This window comes from Bos taurus, chromosome 9 (genome assembly GCF_002263795.3).
Source record: "Bos taurus isolate L1 Dominette 01449 registration number 42190680 breed Hereford chromosome 9, ARS-UCD2.0, whole genome shotgun sequence".
NCBI lineage: Eukaryota > Metazoa > Chordata > Mammalia > Artiodactyla > Bovidae > Bos > Bos taurus.
Window position 1 is genome coordinate 90,823,503 of NC_037336.1, and position 21,485 is coordinate 90,844,987.

A 21,485-nucleotide genomic window follows, 5' to 3' on the forward strand; every position below is an offset into this window, starting at 1 on the left:
TCAACAGTACATGACCCATGAACTTCCAGATGTTCAGGCTGGATTTGGAAAAGGAAGAGGAAGCAGCAATCAAATTGGCAACATTCTTTGGATGATAGAAAAGGCAAGAGAATTCAAGGACATCTAGTTCTGCTTCCATGGCTATTCTAAAGCCTTTGACTGTGTTGATCATAACAAACCTTGGAAAATTCTTAAAAAGATGGGAATACCAGACCACCATACCCACATCCTGAGAAATCTATATGCAGAACAAGAAGCAACAGTTAGAACTGGACATGGAAAAACATTCTGGTTCCAAATTGGGAAAGGAGTACGTCAAGGCTGTATAGTGTCACCCTGTTTATTTAACTTATATGCAGAGTACATCATGTGGAGTGCCAGGCTGGATGAAGCACAAGCTGGAATCAAGATTGCTGGGAGAAATATCAATAACCTCAGATATGCAGATGATACCACTCTTACGGCAGAAAGTTAAGAGGAACTAAAGAGCATCTTGATAAAGGTGAAGAGGAGAGTGAAAAAACTGGCTTAAAACTCAACATTCAAAAAACGAACATCATGGCGTCTGGTCCCATTACTTCATAGCCAATAGATGGGGAAACAATGGAAACAATGACAGACTATTTTCTTGAACTTCAAACTCACTGTAGATGGTGGCTATAGCCATGAAATTAAATGATGCTTGCTCCTTGGAAGAAAAACTATGACAAACCTACTCAGCACATTAAAAAGCAGAGACATTACTTTTCCTACAAGGTCCATCTATTCAAAGTTATGGTTTTTCCAATAGTCATGTATGGATGTGAGAGTCTGATCACCAAAGAATTGATGCTTTTGAACTGTGGTGTTGGAGAAGACTCTTGAGAGTCCCTTGGACTGCAAGGAGATCAAACCAGTCAATTCTAAAGGAAATCAATCTTGATTATTCATTGGAAGGGCTGATGCTGAAGCTGAAGCTCCAATATTTTGGCCACCTGATGCGAAGAGCCAACTCATTAGAAGAAATCATAATGCTGGGAAATATTGGAAGCAGGAGGAGAAGGGGATGACAGAGGATGAGATGGTTAGATAGCATCACTGACTCAATGGACATGAGTTTGAGCAAGCTCTGGGAGATGGTGATGGACAGGAAAGCCTGGCACGCTGTAGTCCATGGGGTCGCAAAGAGTTGGACATGACTGAGTAGCTGAACAACTAAAATGATAATGCGTGTGTGCTAAGTCTCTTCAGTCATGTCAGATTCTGGACGCTATGGACCGTAGCCCACCAGACTCCTCTGTCCATGGGATTCTCCAGGCAAGAATACTGGAGTGAGTTACCATGCCCTTCTCCAGGGGATCTTCCCAACCCAGAGATTAGACCTGTGTCTCTTATATCTGCTGCATTGGCAAGGAGGTTTTTAACCACTATCGCCACCTGGGAAGCCCAAAATGGTAGTAAAATTTCTAAATTAAATGCATTTAACATAGGTTTGTAATTGTTTCTGGGAAACAGATTAACTGGAAAACAACTAGATTTACATTTATTTCTGAAAAACAAACAATAGACAGACTTATTTACAGTCCGTCTTCTACTAAACCCTTCCTGCCACAATCAGAGACAAAATCCTTGACAGACTGAGCCAGACAGGCGACTCGAGAAGCAAATTTAATACTTCCCTGGGCACTCTACATGTGATGAAACAAATGTTGAATAATTGTAACTTTTCTAAAGCCTGAATACAGGTGAGATACTTCTTTCAACATTGCCACATCACCAGCTACTGTGCCATAAAAACTCACATACTGTTTGGAAAACACTTGTTTCTGGTCTCTCACCATACTGAATGCCCCTCCAACACACGTTTCAGTCAAGAACCACTGCCCAGCACAGTACTTGGCAAAAATAAAAAGGTGTTAAATAAATGCATGTTTGACTCAGTGTTGACAGAGGGTTTTATGATGAAAGAAGTTAATTTGAAAATATAAATGTAGCTATGAAAATTAAAAACATGCTATAATGCTTGATATTCTAGTTCATACATAAAGTCCAATATAAGTATTTAAGCTAGAAGAAATGTGAAATATATGACTTTGATCATAGAGTGTTAAACATGAAATGTTATCAAAGTTTGTCTCTACCTGTTAAACTTATGGTGATTTGTATTTTACTTTTTATATTCCTCAGATTCTAAAAAAAAATGAATGTACAATGGTATAAGGAAAAATACAAAAAACAAAAATAAAAGAGGAGAAATTTTCAAAAGTAATAGATAATCCTGAAAAGTGATAAAATACTGCATTAAAGAGCTTTTTCACCAAAAGATAATTCAAGATCATGTTTGCAGTTTCCCTATTTAAAATGCTGTTACATACATTAATCTGTGACTAAAAAGGTTGTTAGCCCCAAGTGATTTTAGTCCCAGTTGAAAGATAATTCTATATTGATTTAATAGCTCTTGGTGCACTACAAGCCTAAAATTTCAAATTTTAAAAATTAATGGGACTTATCTGCTTTGCCAAATAACTAGTCTATTCATGATTTATATTTTCTCCTAACAAGTGCTGTTGAATTCTCTACAGGGGAAGGAAAAATACCAAAAATCTCTCTGCCTGAAAATACTTTTTAAAAGATGTCAACACATTGTTTTTTGTTTCCAATAAAAATCCCAGGTCAATATGATAGTTAAATTATAAAGGATTATATACTTTTTGGGTGGAAAACAGTTATTATAAATACACAGTTTTACATAAGCCAAGATCTCCAGGCACTAATTGCATTACCTTCATATTTCCTTCAATTGGTCCTAAAAGATTTTGGACAGCTACTGTTGCAGAAATTAATTGAATGCCAAAATATTTAGATATCAGCAGGTGCTATGACACATTAAAGGGGATAAACAGGGAATGCTCATCAACAGTTCTGACAAATGGAATTTTAAATTGAGTCTTCACAGATCTTAATTAAATCTCTGGTGCAAAACTCAGGAGCAATGAGAACGTTCTTATTTCAACTTCCTACACAGTATCCTAATGTATAATTCTCTCCAACATGTTGTGCTAATATTAAACGCAGTAAATGGTTCTATCTACAGGACACATACACACACTGCCAGTAAAAAAATTCAAACTATCCAGGCATTATACTTGCATAGCAACAAGCACCCAAATATTTCAAGTATACAACATTAAGCTTTTTTTATCCTTGACAACTGTTCTAAAGCTCAATTCCCTTTAAAATAAGGATAAGGGCTTCCCTGGTGGTCCAGTGGTTAGGACTCCACACTTCCAATGCAGAGGCCCTGGGTTTGATCCCTGGTCAGGGAACTAGGATTCCACATGCCACGTAGTGTGGCCAAAAATTTTTTAAAAGATACAATATTAAAAATTAACATTTTTAAAAAAGAAATTTCATTTTAAAAAGTAAAGATAATGGTCATAGTTGTTTTAGATACTAGTAAGATTTTTGTGAGCATCAGTTTACACAAAGATATATAGAAGTTGTACTTTGACCTCCTCATGGGAAGAGTTGACTCATTGCTGGCAGAGATTGGGGGCAGGAGGAGAAGGGGACAACAGAGGATCAGATGGCTGGATGGCATCACCAACTCGATGGACATGAGTTTGGGTAAACTCTGGGAGTTGGTGATGGACAGGGAGGCCTGACATGCTGCAGTTCATGGGGTTGCAAAGAGTCGGACATGACTGAGCAACTGAACTGAACTGAACTGAAGCCTTACTGTAGTTTATAAAAGTTATTATTTCTCACATAAAAAACTTATATCACATGGTACATTCTGTGCAGTGTAATGTAACAAAGAGCATAAACTATAACACATATAGATTTAAATTCTGCCTCTGCCACAGCTATTCTTGAGAGTTATTTAAGCTTCATAAAAGTTGGCTTATTCATCGACAAAAGAAGTGATAATGTGCAACTTATAAGTCTGTTACAAAGATTAAGAAAATTCAAGTTAACTGCTTACAGCCATACCTAACCCAGAGTAACCATTCAGTAAATACTGGCTATAATTATAATACTCAAAAAATAACACGTCACCATCATAATTTAATTTGTTTTAATGGTTATTGTTAGTGATAATATAATCACCTCTTTACAGCTGTGAGAACTGAAGTTCAGCCACTTTCCCCAGGTCACAAGACGTGGTGCTCAGATCTGTTTTCTATGCTTTGCTTAGTCGCTCAGTCGTGTCAGACTCTGCGATCCCATGGACTGCAGCCCTTCAGGCTCCTCTATCCATGGGATTCTCCAGGTAAGAACACTGGAGTAGGTTGCCAAGCCCTCCTCCAGGAGATCTTCCCAACCCAGGGATCAAACCCAGGTCTGCTGCACTTCAGGCAGATTCTTTACCATCTGAGCCACAAGGGAAGCCCAAGAATACTGGAGTGAGTAGCCTATCCTTTCTCCAGAGGACTTCCCGATCCAGCAGTTGAACCAGGATCTCCTGCATTGTAGGTGGATTTTTCACCAGCTGAGCTACCAGAGAAGACCCTCAGACCTGTGTATCCTATTTCAAAATCCAATATTCTTTCTACTATGCTATGCTGAAGTATCTTACTCCTAACGTGATTAAGAAGTCAAATTTGGAGAAAGTGAACAAAATCAAGGTAGTTTTAGTTACTCACTCTTGGCACAGTATTTAAATAGGGTTGGTCTTGCTCTTAACATTAAGTAAACAATTGGTATGACTGGAAAATTGCCACAAATGTATAGTCTTACCATGGAAGGTAAGATTTTTGTTTCCTAAGCTCCTAACACTTAAGATTTTAATTAAAAGAACATCAGATAGTCATTTTACATTTTTTCCCCCTAAGTGGACCATTTTTAAAGTCTTCATTGGAATTTTTTGTGTATTGCTTCTGTTTTATGTTTTGATTTTTTGGCCTCAAGGAATGTGGGATCTTAGGTCTCTAGTCAGGGATCATGCATTGCAAGGCAAAGTCTTAACCACCTGTCCTCCAGGGAAGCCCCAGATAATCATTTTTAAGTTCAAAATATCTCTGAAAGATATTGAAAATAAACCTGATAAATATAAACCAGATGACTACAATTGGGCAAGTAGGTCTTTGCTTTGGGGACATCTAGACCTAAAGATGCACACTGAACAGTCCCTGTAGGGATGGAACGCATCACAGATGAGAGGAGTTAACCTCAGGAGCACTGAGGATGCAGCTAAGGAAGCAGTGCATGATCGTAGGCTCTGAGAGAAGTGAGGAGCCCTGAAAAAAGCTGAGATAGTATCCAATGTGAGCTCTCAAAGCCCCCAGGTCCACCAAGAATGGATTCTGCCTGCTGCAGACACTGGGTAAATGTATTTGCCAAGATTGCAAGGGCGCAGACAGCTGTTGTAGCTACCATGCCCTCCAAATAGCCTGTAGCCGATCCATGGACATCACTGGAAGATTCCTAAGGCTTCCCCCAATTGCTGATTGCTGTTGGCCTGCTGCTGATCCCTCCTGATTGGAGCACACTCTACTATCAACGCCTACCAGCCAAAAGCCACTGGGAGTATACCTAGAGGCAAATGAAATTAGACATTAATTTTGCTGCAGCAAAATCACAGGGATTTTAATTTTTGTTTGGTGATTTGGAAGAGGATTCAAGAAAGCAGAGTTCTGTCTGGATAGGATGCTGTCTCAGAACAAGAGGAGTTTGACACATGGGCATCAAAGATTTTTTTAATATAGGAGGCAGAATTAACAGAGTAGAGCTAGAGTTATCACTGACTAATAAGAAATTGTCACTTAATGTTAACCAGGAAAGGGAGATGTCTGCCTTTTTTATGGTTTTTTTTGAATGATTTTGGTTTTATCTCTAACCAGGCATGATTATAGAATCCACCTGTTTTTGTCTTATTGTATCACAATCAATCATGAAGCCTCCTCTGAGGCTGATATTCTATAGAATTGTGTTCCACAAAGAAATATCACAACCCAGCTGTCAATAACTAGACTTGCTTCCTGAAATCTGTCAGGGGCTTCTTTTCTTTCTATCATTCAGCCTCACTACTTTAACATGTCATCTGATCTTTTCCTTTGGCAATAGGGGAGGGGGAAAAAATGGTGATCAATGAGGGAATGATAAGATGACATGGGATGGGGAGGTATCATTTATTTTTGATTTGTTCTTAAAGAGTAGGGAATACTTTAAAAACATGAGATGAATGGGAATTTCAAATTTAAAGAAATTATACAGATCTGGGCTTTGGGGTCAGGAGAATTGATCCTGTCGTTCAGACAGACACATCGCAGAGTACAGATTGAGTCTGTTCGCTATACTCCACAAACTTACAGAAAAACAACAAAACAGGTAATCCTAATACAATCCACACATATATTACATAGCATGAAGATTTCATGTGCAAGCTTTACAAAAGGTTGAAATTTATTCTCAAGTTCATAAATAGCACAAGATTTGCCTTTATTACATACTCAAAGTGAATACAAAATAATCTTTCATTTTTAAGATGACTGAACACAGGCACAAGATTTTACTTTGGCCCCTTTATTCCACCTTTCAGAAATCTTTTTTTTTTTTTTTAAGAACACAAGTCCATTTCACTTCAGTTCAGTTGCTCAGTCGTGTCCTACTCTTTGCGACCCCATGAATTGCAGCATGGCAGGGCTCCCTGTCCATCACCATCTCCCAGAGTTCACTCAAACTCACGTCCATAGAGTTGGTGATGCCACCCAGCCATCTCATCCTCTGTGGTCCCCTTTTCCTGCTGCCCCCAATCCCTCCCAGCATCAGAGTCTTTTCCAATGAGTCAACTCTTCACATGAGGTGGCCAAAGTACTGGAGTTTCAGCTTTAGCATCATTCCTTCCAAAGAAATCCCAGGGCTGATCTCCTTCAGAATGGACTGGTTGCATCTCTTTGCAGTCCAAGGGACTCTCAAGAGTCTTCTCCAACACCACAGTTCAAAAGCATCAATTCTTTGGCGCTCAGCTTTCTTCACAGTCCAACTCTCAAATCCATACATGACCACTGGAAAAATCATAGCCTTGACTAGACGAACCTTTGTTGGCAAAGTAATGTCTCTGCTTTTGAATATGCTATCTAGGTTGGTCATAACTTTCCTTCCAAGGAGTAAGCATCTTTAAATTTCATGGCTGCAATCACCATCTGCAGTGATTTTGGAGCACAAGTTAAAAATCAATAAATCAGTGAAATAAATTTTTGAAAATTATAGATAAGCTCCCAGTAGGCAATATGAATGTTTAAACAGTCCTACTAAACGTCACTCCTACTTTCTCTGCTGTTTGAACCAACTGAGAGATAGCTCACAACATTATTACTGAAAAATACTTAGCTGCTGTGACATAGTTATGCAATAATAATGGCTTCTTAATTATAAACCCAGAATGAAATATAGTATCCCACAGGCCTGGCCCACTGGCAACCTCCCCGTGTGGGGACCAGCCCCTTTACAATTTGGAACCTGTATCAGTGGAATATAACATGTTCCCTTTTAGCAGTTGAATTTCAGAGAGAGAGAGGAAAAGTGGCAGAGCTGTACATGAGCAACTCTTTATTCTAAACACATAAACTGGATAAGTTACTCCTTTTGAAAAGAGTAAATGATGAAACAGCAAGATCAGTAGTGTTAAGGGTTACTGATAACTTTACTCTCAAATTATAAATTCAGAGGGAAGTGACAAATGCTGAAAATGACCCCATGAACAATAGAAATGTGACAGGAGGAGAGGAACTGTCATTTTTCATCCCAAGGATAAAGTTATGTTCAGCTGTTTTTTTGGTACAGATCAAATACATTTTTTAGATAACCAAATAAAATAAGCATTTTTTTAGTGTCTCCTATGTGCTGGGCTTGGAAGAGCTGCAAGACTCAAATTCTACCTGAGGAATTCTCTGTGTGTTACAGGGAGGCAGCATGGGTGAGTGAACAGACCCGGTGAACAGTAACTCCAGTTCTGTCACTTACGGGCTTTATAACTTTGAGTAAAGTATCAGATCTCTGAGGCTTAGTTTGCTCATCTGTAAAATGGGGATGATAAAGTGCCTCTCCCCTCAATGTTATAAATTTGCTTAGTGCAACGCCAGGCCAGTAGCCACTACAAATGAATGTTACTCTTCTCATGTATAAGAAGTTTAGAAGGATGTTAGCCAAAACACTATCTCTAGATTATAGCATTCCATTTTGTTTCCTTTGTGCTTTTCTATATTATTTATTTTTACAATAAGCAAGCACTGCATTTTTTAAAAAATCAAAAATACATTCTGAAGAAAATCTATATTTTTAAATTATTAAAAGGAAATTTCAAAAAATGTTTCAACAACCACATAATAAGAAAAGTCTTTATGAAAAATAGATGCAAAACACATACATACACACACCATACAGGAATTAAATTTGACAGTTTTAAGAAACAGAAAACCATGATGAATAAAATTAAACACTAGCAGCCTGAAAAAAATATTTACAGTATCCATTTTAATCTCTAACAAGTCAATAAGAAAAACATGATTTAAAAAATGGGCAAAGAGTAAAAACAAATTAATACAGAGGCAATATGACTCATCAAGGAATACATTAAATTATTTCAACCTATAATCATTAAAATTTTAATTAAAATGATGACACGTTATATATCATTCATAGGTTGGTAGATATTTTAAAGTTTTTGACAATTTTGCCTTATCATTTTCTATAGGAAAGTAGAAAAATAATTTAATTTTTCTCTAGCTTTGTTGATCAAAATTTATTTTTATTAAGACTATAGAAAAATGTCTTCCCATTCTACAAGTTTATATAGAAATTGTAATGTAAATTTTTAATATTGTTAAATTTGGGGAAATTTCTATCAAATTTCTTTCTTATATGAGCTATAAGATTTATAAGGAAATTAGGTATAAATGTGATTTAGTATATTCAACTATATAAAATATATGAGTTCACATATAGACATACTCATAGCGGTATGCTATGGTATTGCTACAAACTTGTTCTTTCAGAAGCAAGAATTCTGATAAATTCTATTTCAAACAATTGACATCAATATTATAGTCTATGAATAAATGCATTTTATGTTGTATAATCAAATATAATAATAATGGAAAAGAGCCATTTTCTAGGATATTGACAAAAATCAAATCCCTGATTTACAAAATTGTATCCTCTGATTAGAAGACTTTTCCACAGACTAGCTTCTGGCTCTGACATTTTAAAAATTCATTTCTTTCTCATTCACATCCTGAAGTATTGTATCATTATATAACATCTTCATATCCTCTCTCCTTCTCTCCCTTCCTCTCTCCCTCTCTTATTTTCTGTCCCTTTATGAAACTTTGTTCTTCTCTGCCTTCAACATTCTTCACATTTTTCATCATACAGAAAGGCAATTTCATCCACTTGCATGATTGGAAATACCATCTAGAGCTTGATGACTTATAAATAAATTGCCCAGCTGAACTGCAAACATATATTCAGGTATAATAGTCATGTTTCTTTTGTTACATGACATAATACACTCAAAATTGAACTCTTTATCAAAACCAAATCTCCTTTTCTTCTTCTCCTTCTCTGCTAAATAATGATATTACTATCTATCCATTCTTGCATGCTGAAATTTGTGAGTTCTATTTTACCCTTCCTCCTTTACTCCCTATTTCTAAAAATATAATTAGCGTTTGCCTTTCTAATTATCTCAGCTCTCCATTCGTTACATCTTCTTCAGTGATGTTATTGGTTATTTTGCTATTACTGATTATTATGATGGCAATGGTAGTGGTGTTTGTAGTACATAAGAAAGAATAAGCACCCTTCGAGACATTGCTTCAGCAATACTTGAACCGTGAACTTCCAGATATTCAAGCTGGTTTTAGAAAAGGCAGAGGAACCAGAGATCAAATTGCCAACATCCACTGGATCATGGAAAAAGCAAGAGAGTTCCAGAAAAACATCTACTTCTGCTTTATTGACTATGCCAAAGCCTTTAACTGTGTGAATCCCAATAAACTGTGGAAAATTCTTCAAGAGATGGAAATACCAGACCACCTGACCTTGAGAAACCTATATGCAGGTCAGGAAGCAACAGTTAGAACTGGACATGGAACAACACACTGGTTCCAAATAGGGAAAGGAGTATGTCAAGGCTGTATATTGTCACCCTGTTTATTTAACTTATATGCAGAGTACATCATGAGAAACTCTGGGCTGGAAGAAACACAAGCTGGAATCAAGATTGCCGGGAGAAATATCAATCACCTCAGATATGCAGATGACACCACCCTTATGGCAGAAAGTGAAGAGGAACTAAAAAGCCTCTTGATGAAAGTGAAAGAGGAGACTGAAAAAGTTGGCTTAAAGCTCAACATTCAGTAAACTAAGATCATGGCATCTGGTCCCATCACTTCGTGGCAAATAGATGGGGAAACAGTGGAAACAGTGTCAGAATTTATTTTTCTGGGCTCCAAAATCACTGCAGATGGTGATTGCAGCCATGAAATTAAAAGATGCTTACTCCTTGAAAGGAAAGTTATGACCAACCTAGATACCATATTAAAAAGCAGAGACATTGCCAACAAAGGTTCGTCTAGTCAATGGTATGGTTTTTCCAGTGGTCATGTATGGATGTGAGAGTTGGACTGTGAAGAAGGCTGAGTGCCAAAGAATTGATGCTTTTGAAGTGTGGTGTTGGAGAAGACTCTTGAGAGTCCCTTGGACTGCAAGGAGATCCAACCAGTCCATTCTGAAGGAGATCAGTCCTGGATGTATTTTGGAAGGAATGATGCTAAAGCTGAAACTCCAGTACTTTGGCCACCTCACGAGAAGAGTTGACTCATTGGAAAAGACCCTGATGCTGGGAGGGGTTGGGGGCAGGAGGAGAAGTGGAGGACAGAGGATGAGATGGCTGGATGGCATCACTGACTTGATGGACTTGAGTCTGAGTGAACTCCCGGAGTTGGTGATGGACAGGGAGGTCTGGTGTGCTGTGATTCATGGAGTTGCAAAGAGTCGGACATGAATGAGCCACTGAAGTGAACTGAACTGAGACACTGCACTTGAGAAAATTACAGATGTCCCCCAAAAAACCTGGAAACATAGTGATGGAACTTGAGAGAGAGGTTGTAAGTCAACTACATGGAATTGATAGGCTTAAATCATGGATTGTAGGAGAGTAAAACAAAGGAAAAGGAGCAAACTTGGTTCTCCTTAAAATATATGGTTCTGTTACCACATTCAGTATAATGAGAAAATATCTCAAAATTCCCAGTACACTCCCAGCATGGGCATCTTTGAAAAGAAGATTAAAAACCTTTGCATGCCTACCTCACTTTAGCTACATAGTGGCTGAGTATATCAGCAATGCACATCCAGAAATACACATGGCACACAATGCAGTTACTGCACAGAAGGTCATTTCAGTTTTAAATGGAGCCTAGGGAAGGGCAGAGAAAAGGTCTCAAACATTTGTACATCTCTCTATGCTTAGTTTCTTCCACCATAAAAGAAGGTGATCAAATGATGTAGCCCTCAAAGCCCCTCTCAGATCTCACTTCTCATCACTCCATGACTTTCTATGACCAAAGTTCTTCTCAATTTGACAACCGAATAACAAGGCAAAAAGGAATATTCCATGTTCACTTTTACTTCAAAAGCCATTGGTTCCCGTAAAAAAGTTGTTTCATCTTACCATAAAAAAATAAAATAACCCAAGCCCTTTTTCCTGTATTCAGTTTCATTTACTGGTGCCCAGTAATTCTATGCTGGATTCTATGCTGAATGGATAATCTATTATGGTTTTAAATTTTTCTGTTCATGCTGTCTTTCATATTATACTTGCATTGAGTGGTTATATCACAATATCATCACCAAAATTTTTATGTCTGCTGCACTCAGTGCAGTAGACAATAATTCTACTGATAGTCTATACTCTAAAAACGTATATTCTACAGCATATGCTTGAGCTTCTTCAAAAAGCAATTTTCTAATATTGACATTGATAGAACTGTTTTATTATATTTTGAAGTTTTCCTTGTTGTTCCTCCAATATTAAAGAAATGCCTAGGGATATATCATAATATGATATTAGTGGTAACATATTTGATTATTTTTTATGTCCAAAACTTTCAGATTCTAAAATAAGAGAATTTCCTTTTCTCTTAACACTCTCAAACTTGAAAGCTAAAGTGTTTCTAAATTTTAAAAACCAGTCCTTTAGAATAAAAATAAAACATTGTTATCTATGAAAGCAAAGGCTGAGGTAGATGTTCTAATACTGTTTTTCAAGTAATTCGGTCTAAAGAGATGAAAATCAATATTTCAGGAAATAAAAATCTAAAGTCACAGATAAGAATATTTCATTCAATGACAATGGTTTACATACATCAGAGGATTTAGCATCATATTTTTCTATAGTACATCAGTGTTATCTATCACAGAATATGGGAATCAAGAAAAAACATGTTTTTTCATACAAACTTTTGAGGAGACAAATGTGCTGAAGTAAAATTTTCAGAAATCAGAAACAAACAAAAAAAAAGCAGGAAATAAGCAGTTTCAAAAGGCATAATGCAAAAAATTATTAAACAGAGTCTCTTGGCCATAATGGAAGTCTCTGCTTTCATTTTCTTTCCTCTGCACTGACGTGCCTCCCTGTTCTCTCCTAGTCCTCCACCTCAGTTTCCAATTCCAACAAGAGGATTTGAAGAGGCTTTTAAAATGCATGCAATAAAATAAGAGAAATGAAAAAGAAAACAAGCAAATCGGAAGCCAAAAGAGAATGAAATGATGAGATTAACCGGAGACTCAGTACAATAGAAATATATTCGATTCTAGTGCCTTTAGAATTCTATGCAATTATTAAAAGGAGCCACACATTTCACTCTGATTTTTTCTAGCACCAAATGCAAAACTAAAAACACGATCAGTTATTCATTTCACATTTTCTATTTATAAAGTACATCCATTGCCTGAAGAAAGCAGATTTTTGTCCTTTTTCCATTCAAAGGCTATTTTTCCCTTGAATTGTCATTAATGTATCATGGAGTAAGAAGAAAGTAGGAATACAGAGAACAACAGCAAAAAAAGTAGGTGTAGATGAAGAGAGAGCACCATTCAATCAAAAAGACCCATGGTTTTAGACTCTGGTGATACAGGAGCAGAAAGAGGCAGTGTGTCTTTGTTTAATTTCCTGTAAACCTAGCTTGGTCTTCTCTTCTGAGGCAAATTAGCAAACAATAGTCATTTTTCTGCCTGCAGGGCTCAGAGATCTAAGAATACTCCTGTCTCATTTTGCTAACATAAACTCATTGGAAATTTGGTCACTGACCACATAAGACCACTTGCTGCTGCTGCTGCTATGTTGCTTCAGTGGTGTCCAACTCTGTGCGACCCCAGAGACGGCAGCCCACCAGGCTCCCCAGTCCCTGTGATTCTCCAAGCAAGAACATTGGAGTGGGTTGCCATTTCCTTCTCCAAGGCATGAAAGTGAAAAGTGAAAGTGAAGTCGCTCAGTCATGTCCGACTCCTAGCGACCCCATGGACTGCAGCCTACCAGGCTCCTCCGTCCATGGGAAATAAATGTAAATAAAATGTTTTAGAATATTTTATAGTACAGTCCGAAATCTCTTGTTTGCTCCACTAAGCTAGTGGAGAGCTTAACAGAAAATAATAAACTAATATATACTCTCTTTCTGTGTTAATGCCTGATGAGAGTGTATCATAGGTTTTGGTTGTTTTCAATCCCTCTCTCTCTCTCACACACACACACACATACAAACACACATACACACATTTGCCTGAGACAACAGAATGGTCTAGATAATAGAAGAGAGATTCAGGTGGGTACTCATATGTCTACTTTCTTCTTCTAAATAATAACCTGAAATGTAGGACAAGTGACTTTATTTCATTTGATTTATCCAATTAATCATGAGTATCAAAAGATGACACTCTGAGGTTTTTTTCTCTATTAAAACTGTGAATTTTTCTACATGAGGGTAAGTGGATATGAAAGTCATGAAAGATATGAAAAAGTATCCAAGCACAGTGCTGAACATAGAAAAGGGGCTCATTGAATCTTCACAGAGTTAGATAGCTTTCTTCTTCACAGATAAAGAGTAAAAGAGAAAAAAGAAAAACTCCATTTGTCAAAAACATCAAAGGGCAAAAAATAAGCCCCCCAAAAGATAAAAACATCCTGTACATCCCAATTGGTTCTATTGTGAACTCCTTAAAAATTTAAGAATACACAGAAGAACTGTACAAAGAAGATCTTCATGACCCAGATAATCATGATGGTGTGATCACTCACACTCACCTAGAGCCAGACATTCTGGAATGTGAAGTCAAGTGGGACTTAGGAGGCATCACTATGAACAAAGCTAGTTGAGATGATGGAATTCCAGTTGAGCTATTTCAAATCCTGAAAGATGATGCTGTGAAAGTGCTGCACTCAATATGCCAGCAAATTTGGAAAACTCAGCAGTGACCACAGGACTGGAAACGGTCAGTTTTCATTCCAATCCCAAAGAAAGGCAATGCCAAAGAGCGCTCAAACTACTGTACAATTGCACTCATCTCACATGCTAGAACAATAATGCTCAAAATTCTCCAAGCCAGGCTTCACCAATACGTGAACCATGAAATTCCAGATGTTCAAGCTGGTTTTAGAAAAGGCAGAGGAACCAGAGATCAAATAGCCAACATCCATTGGATCATCAAAAAAGCAAGAGAGTTCCAGAAACACATCTACTTCTGCTTTATTGACTAGGCCAAAGCCTTTGACTATGTGGATCACAATAAACTGTGGAAAATTCTGAAAGAGATGGGAATACCAGACCACCTGACCTGCCTCTCAAGAAACCTGTATGCAGGTCAGGAAGCAATAGCTAGAACTGGGCATGGAACAACAGACTGGTTCCAAATAGGGAAAGGAGTATGTCAAGGCTGTATATTGTCACCTTGCTTATTTAACTTATATGCAGAGTACATCATGAGAAACGCTGGACTGGAAGAAGCACAAGCTGGAATCAAGATTGCTGGGAGAAATATCAATCACCTCAGATGTGCAGATGACACCACCCTTATGGCAGAGAGTGAAGAGGAACTAAAGAGCCTCTTGATGAAGGTGAAAGAGGAGAGTGAAAAAGTTGGCTTAAAGCTCAACATTCAGAAAACAAAGATCATGGCATCCAGTCCCATCACTTCATGGCAAATAGATGGGGAAACAGTGGAAACAGTATCAGACTTTATTTTTGGGGGCTCCAAAATCACTGAAGATGGTGATTGCAGCCATGAAATTAAAAGATGCTTACTCCTTGCAAGGAAAGTTATGACCAACCTAGACAGCATATTAAAAAGCAGAGACATTACTTTGTCAACAAAGGTCCATCTAGTCAAGGCTATGGTTTTTCCAGTAGTCATGTATGGATGTGAGAGTTGGACTGTTAAGAAAGCTGAGTGCTGAAGAATTGATGCTCTTGAACTGTGGTGTTGGAGAAGACTCTTGAGAGTCCCTTGGACTGCAAGGAGATCTGACCAGTCCATCCTAAAGGATATCAGTCGTGGGTGTTCATTGGAAGGACTGATGCTGAGGCTGAAACTCCAATACTTTGGCCACTTGATGCAAAGAGCTGACTCATTTGAAAAGACCCTGGTGCTGGGAAAGATTGAGGGCAGAAGGAGAAGGGGACAACAGAGGATGAGATGGTTGGATCGCAGCACCAACTCAATGGACATGAGTTTGAGTGGACTCCAGGAGTTGGTGATGGACAGGGAGGCCTGGTGTGCTGTGGTTCATGGGGTCGCAAATAATTGGACATGACTGAGCGACTGAATTGAATTGAACTGAAAATAGGTAGAGAGCCATGTGAAGTTCATGATGGTATACGAAACTGGCAAGATGGATTCTGGATTGTGGGTGGGGTAGGTGTATGCTAAGTAGTGTCTGATTCTTTGCAACCCCTTATGACCCCATGGGCTGTAGCCCACAAAGATCTTCTGTCCATGAGATTATACAGGCAAGTATACTGAAATGGGTTGCCATTTCCTCCTTCAGGGGATTTTCTGAACCCAGAGATTGAACCTGCATCTCTTCTGTCTCCTGCACTGGCAGATGGATTCTTGACCACTGAGCCACCAGAGAAGTTCATCCTCTTTTCATGCATCCTTGATCTTTTTTGTTTTTGGACAAAGACAGGGTCATCACAACTCAAGAATTAACTCAAAACACAATAGAATAACAAAAGGTTTACAAAGCCTATCTCTGCAAAAGTAGTTAATTCAGGGTGGCTTCATTTAGTACATGTGGGTCAAAATTCAATGAGGTTTTGGTAACTGGGGAAATAGCTTGAAGAACAGGTTTGAAAATAAATAGGAATTATAGCCACAAACAAGGAAGGACATTTACAAACAAAAGATATATATGGAGCACAGAAGAATAGATGAGCTGCCCATGAAATGAGCTTCCTGACGCCCTTTCCCTAAAATATCACCTGAAAGCTCCATAAAAATCACTCTGTTGGATCAATCGTTGAAGGTTCTGAGAATATATTTTTTAAATAGTTTTATGGCAATTCATTTGGATTCATATTGCAAATAAGCTACTATATCACTTAGAACAAAATTTCAGAAATACATACTAGGAAAATTTCCATAGGATAATTAGGAAGCAGAAAAATAGCTTGGCCCACTACCTAGAGGAAAAGACCCAATTCAGTGACTACAGCAGGAATGATCAACGTCAGGAAGGCCCTATATTCCAGGGGAGACACTCTGGGAATATGTCACCTATCCCTCCCAGTTTGTTTTGTCCACTTCGCCACCAAATTCATCTATGACTTGGTAAGAAGTAAAAGGCCTGAAGGATGGGTGAAGGATTGTGTGTTGACATCCAGGAGTTCAACTCAGACCCACCCAGGTAAACTGAACAAGAAAGGTGGCCCTTCCTTCGGCTCCCTTCTTTGGCACGCTTGCTAACTCTGGTGTACACACTCCGATAGCTTGTAGTGTGAGTCTAATCATTCATGTCACTTTCCGGGGGCAATGTTCATACCACCACATAGAACAGGACAAAATGAAAAGCTCATGTTTGCTGGACAGCATGACCCCCTTTCTGATCAGACTATTGTTTTAGATTGAAGCCTTTGAGGCTATACTGGAGGCAACTGGAATTCTCAGACCTTTAGTCTTGTATTATTCATTCACATATTTTGGAAACTGCTGAACCCCTTTTTATATGTTGCTGTGATTCAAAGTGTGAGTAACTGAGATAAGAATACTGCCTGTCTGTAGAGGAAGGATCTTTGAATAAATGGAGAAAATGAAACATCATTGTTCCCATAAGATGCCAAGTGAAATAACTTTTATAGACAAATATTTACTTTTTCTTTTATGATGTGAGACTCTAACCTAATTTTGTTTCACAAAACATCTCATTCTAAAGGAGGAAAGGCTTTTTTAACTGAAATAATCATACATTAATAAACACGTAGGGCTAAGATGAGCCTGAAGTAAAGGTTAGAAGTATGATGAGTCATAAACTGACAGTAAAGAAACTGATTATTTAACGTAAAGCATTGTACTAAAGATAAGCTGTGGAATGTATGTCTATTGCCTGAGACGGGGACTAATGCAGTCGAGTGTGCTATGGTTTAGCTAGCAAGGTTTGGGGAGGTTGGTTTATTTTTGTTTTCTTTCTGCTTTGAGGGAGAAATTTCTGCTAATAAACAACATCAAAAAGTTTAAAACTTCTTGAGCATCAAGGTCAATTACTCAAAGGTCTTAAAAGTCGTATCTTTTATTTCATTTTTGATTTTTTACTACAGAAGATTTGGGTTGGGAAGATCCCCTGGAGAAGGAAATAGCAACCCCCTCCATTAATCTTGCCTGGAGAATCCCATAGACAGAGGAGCCTGGCGGGCTACAGGCCATGGGTCACAAAGAGTCAGACATGACTGAGTGACTTAGCTCACAAGCACGCTACAAACAAATTGGTTTGCCTCTTCAGAGATCAAACCCACGTCTCCAGCATTGGCAGGCAGATTCTTTACCACTGAGCCGCCTGACAAGCACACACACACACACACACACACACACACACACACATATATACTCTTGTACAATTACATTGTTCCGTAGTTTTAGTTGTATATCTGAAATTTTTCTCCTACTTACTTAGAATTAAATGTATTATTACCCACTGTGTAGATACTTGACTGAGTGCTCCCTGAGTCTATTACACTTATCACAGTGCCTGGTACATTTTTTTAAAAAAGCAAATAAACCAATAAATCAGTATGGCAGCTATTCTTATAACCATTTTACAGATAGCAAAACAGATAAGTAGAGAAATAAGTAGAGAAATAAGCACATGATTATAAATGGCCAACCTAGTACTCTGAAAGTGGAGAAGGCAATGGCACCCCACTCCAGTACTCTTGCCTGGCAAATCCCATGGATGGAGGACCCTGGTAGGCTGCAGCCCATGGGGTCGAGAAGAGTCGGACACGACTGAGCGGCTTCACTTTCACTTTTCACTTTCATGCATTGGAGAAGGAAATGGCAACCCACTCCAGTGTTCTTGCTTGGAGAATCCCAGGGACGGGGGAGCCTGGCGGGCTGCGGTCTATGGGGTCGCGCAGAGTCAGACATGACTGAAGCGATTTAGCAGCAACAGCAGTACTCTGAAAGAGTTTATATCTAATCAGATGCTTTCCACTAATCCTTGCAATTGTTTTTGCTTTGGATTTGGAAGGGTTGTTTGCTTTTTGCCTTTCAGTTTTCAATTTTTTTTTACTAAAAACTTCATTGCATTTCACACTGATGGGGTTTTTTTCTGACTCTGCAACTGCTTTTCCCTCATCTACTAGGTACACCAAAATGAAGACTGCCACCAACATCTATATTTTCAACCTCGCCCTGGCAGATGCCCTGGCAACCAGTACCCTGCCTTTCCAGAGTGTCAATTACCTGATGGGAACATGGCCGTTTGGAACCATCCTGTGCAAGATTGTGATCTCCATAGATTACTACAATATGTTCACCAGCATATTCACCCTCTGCACCATGAGTGTGGATCGCTACATTGCAGTCTGCCATCCTGTCAAGGCCCTGGATTTCCGCACTCCCCGTAATGCCAAGATCATCAACATCTGCAACTGGATCCTCTCTTCAGCCATTGGTCTGCCTGTGATGTTCATGGCAACGACAAAGTACCGGCAAGGTTAGTGATGCTGCGGGCCTCGGGAATGGAGAGTATACAGATAGATATGTTGGTGACGTCATGAGCCAAGTAGATTACAGAGTGGTCCAGGCTATGCAAACTGTAGTTTTCATGATTCTTTCTCATAAAATACTTTTGAATATTTTGAAATAGGAATTTTCCCCTAAAATTTTAAGTCCAGTGAACAATTTAGAAAGAATATAAACCAAAATCTATCCATTCCTGATTCTTCTGCACTTACTTCATCCAAACGATGGCAGCATAAGAACACAGACCTTTAAAGAGTAATTAGAGCTTAGACCCAAAGAACAGTAAGTGGAGGCTTGTTTGAAAATGTCAAGTGACTGCCTACATGACAAGTGTATCTTTTTAGACCTTATTTCAGAATGATAAACCACGCATCAAAAAGAGGAGTTAAGGGAATTTGCTGCTGGTCCATTGCTTAGGGCTTGGCACTTTCACTGTGGTGCCCTGGGTAGGAAAACTGAGATCCCACAAGCTCTTCAGGAAGCCAGAACAAGAGAAAAAAAAGTGGAGTGAAGGCACCCAGTAGCTGGAAACCCCTGTAGAGTCTGGACAGTGATTATATTTTTATGTCAACTTAGACTCCACAGAGAATCTAGCTTGTGGCGAGAGATACATAACATCATCAAAGTGGACAACCAAATGACATATTTGGAAAAATCAAGAGAGATCTGAGTTTTTTTCCATGAATTCTTTAAATCTTCCTTCCAGGATTTGTGTAGCAAGAGCCATAAGTTAACTCGGGTCAAGGCTATAAATTAGAAAGCAAAATGGCAATATTAACACCTGATGATAGCATTAAATGTTCCTGCTAATTCCTCCTTATAATTCTTTTTCTCTAGGTTCCATAGATTGTACACTAACATTCTCTCACCCAACGTGGTACTGGGAAAACCTGCTGAAAATCTGTGTTTTCATCTTTGCCTTCATCATGCCTATCCTCATCATTACAGTGTGTTATGGGCTGATGATCTTACGCCTCAAGAGTGTCCGCATGCTCTCTGGCTCCAAAGAAAAGGACAGGAACCTGCGAAGAATCACCAGGATGGTGCTGGTGGTTGTGGCTGTGTTCATTGTCTGCTGGACGCCCATTCACATCTACGTCATCATTAAAGCCTTGATCACAATCCCGGAAACTACTTTCCAGACCGTTTCCTGGCACTTCTGCATTGCTCTAGGTTATACCAACAGTTGCCTGAACCCCGTCCTTTATGCATTTCTGGATGAAAACTTCAAACGATGCTTCAGAGAGTTCTGTATCCCAACTTCCTCCACCATTGAGCAGCAAAACTCCACTCGAATTCGTCAGAACACCAGAGACCACCCCTCCACAGCCAATACGGTGGATAGGACTAACCATCAGGTATGCAGCTTTTAGGACTGGGTGTACCTACCGGGGATGACATAAAAATTACAGAGCTTTTTAAAGTCCAGCATTAGAATCTATTAGAAGTGGACCAATAACTCAGGGGTTGAGCTCAGTACAAGGAAGGAGGGAGGAAAGGAGGAAATTATGATCACTGTGACCGAGGGACACTTCATTATATAAACCAAGCTCTATGTATTTTGCACATAATCATATAGATATAGAGACATTCCAATTAGAAATCCATAAATCTTCTAGAAGTCTGTGTTGCCGCAGCCTTTTCGTCTACGCAAGATTAATGACTTCAGCACATTGAAGAAGAGATCCTAATCTAGAATTCTGTTTCCCCTAATATTAGGTGTTTCGTGCATATCATTCCAACATCCCTGTCACTTCTTTTTTAGCTTAATATAATGGTTTTATTGCTTGTTCACTAGAATACAAAGCCCAGCGGAGGACACACTGCCTTCCTTCAGCTCATGGATATTCCACCAGGAATAGATGGCCTTTATAATTGGTGGGCTTCCCTGGTGGCTCAGATAGTAAAGAGTCTGTCTGCAATGCAGGAGACCCGGGTTTGATCCCTGGGTTGGAAAGATCCCCTGGAGAAAGAAATGGCAACCACTCCAGTATGCTTGCCTATAAAATCCAGAAAGGAGAGTCTGGCGGGCTATAGTCCATGGGGTCATAGAGAGTCAGACATGACTGAAGTAACTAACATGACGACGACAAAGATCAGCGTGGGGATGAATAGAGAGAGAGAGACAGGGAAAGGCGCACAGACTCTTAACTGCCTTAACTTTGACATAACACATTTGACTTTCAACTACAGTCCTTTGGACCAAACTGGTCATAAAGCCCTAACCAAGGGCAAAGGAGGCTGGGAAATTTAGCAGGGGTATAGAA

The 21,485-nt window shown here is 38.8% G+C and overlaps 1 protein-coding gene and 1 non-coding gene across 2 annotated transcripts in view; both read left to right on the forward strand.

Moving 5' to 3' along the window:
- Nucleotides 1-21,485, forward strand: part of OPRM1 (opioid receptor mu 1) — a 56,281-nt gene that overhangs the window by 19,212 nt on the left and 15,584 nt on the right. Inside the window, 2 exon segments of the mRNA NM_174408.2 lie at nucleotides 18,837-19,189; nucleotides 20,056-20,576. Of these exon segments, the coding sequence (NP_776833.1) occupies nucleotides 18,837-19,189; nucleotides 20,056-20,576 (874 nt within the window).
- TRNAG-UCC (transfer RNA glycine (anticodon UCC)) lies at nucleotides 3,233-3,305 on the forward strand. The gene has a single exon. It is a non-coding gene; the product is annotated as a tRNA-Gly (tRNA).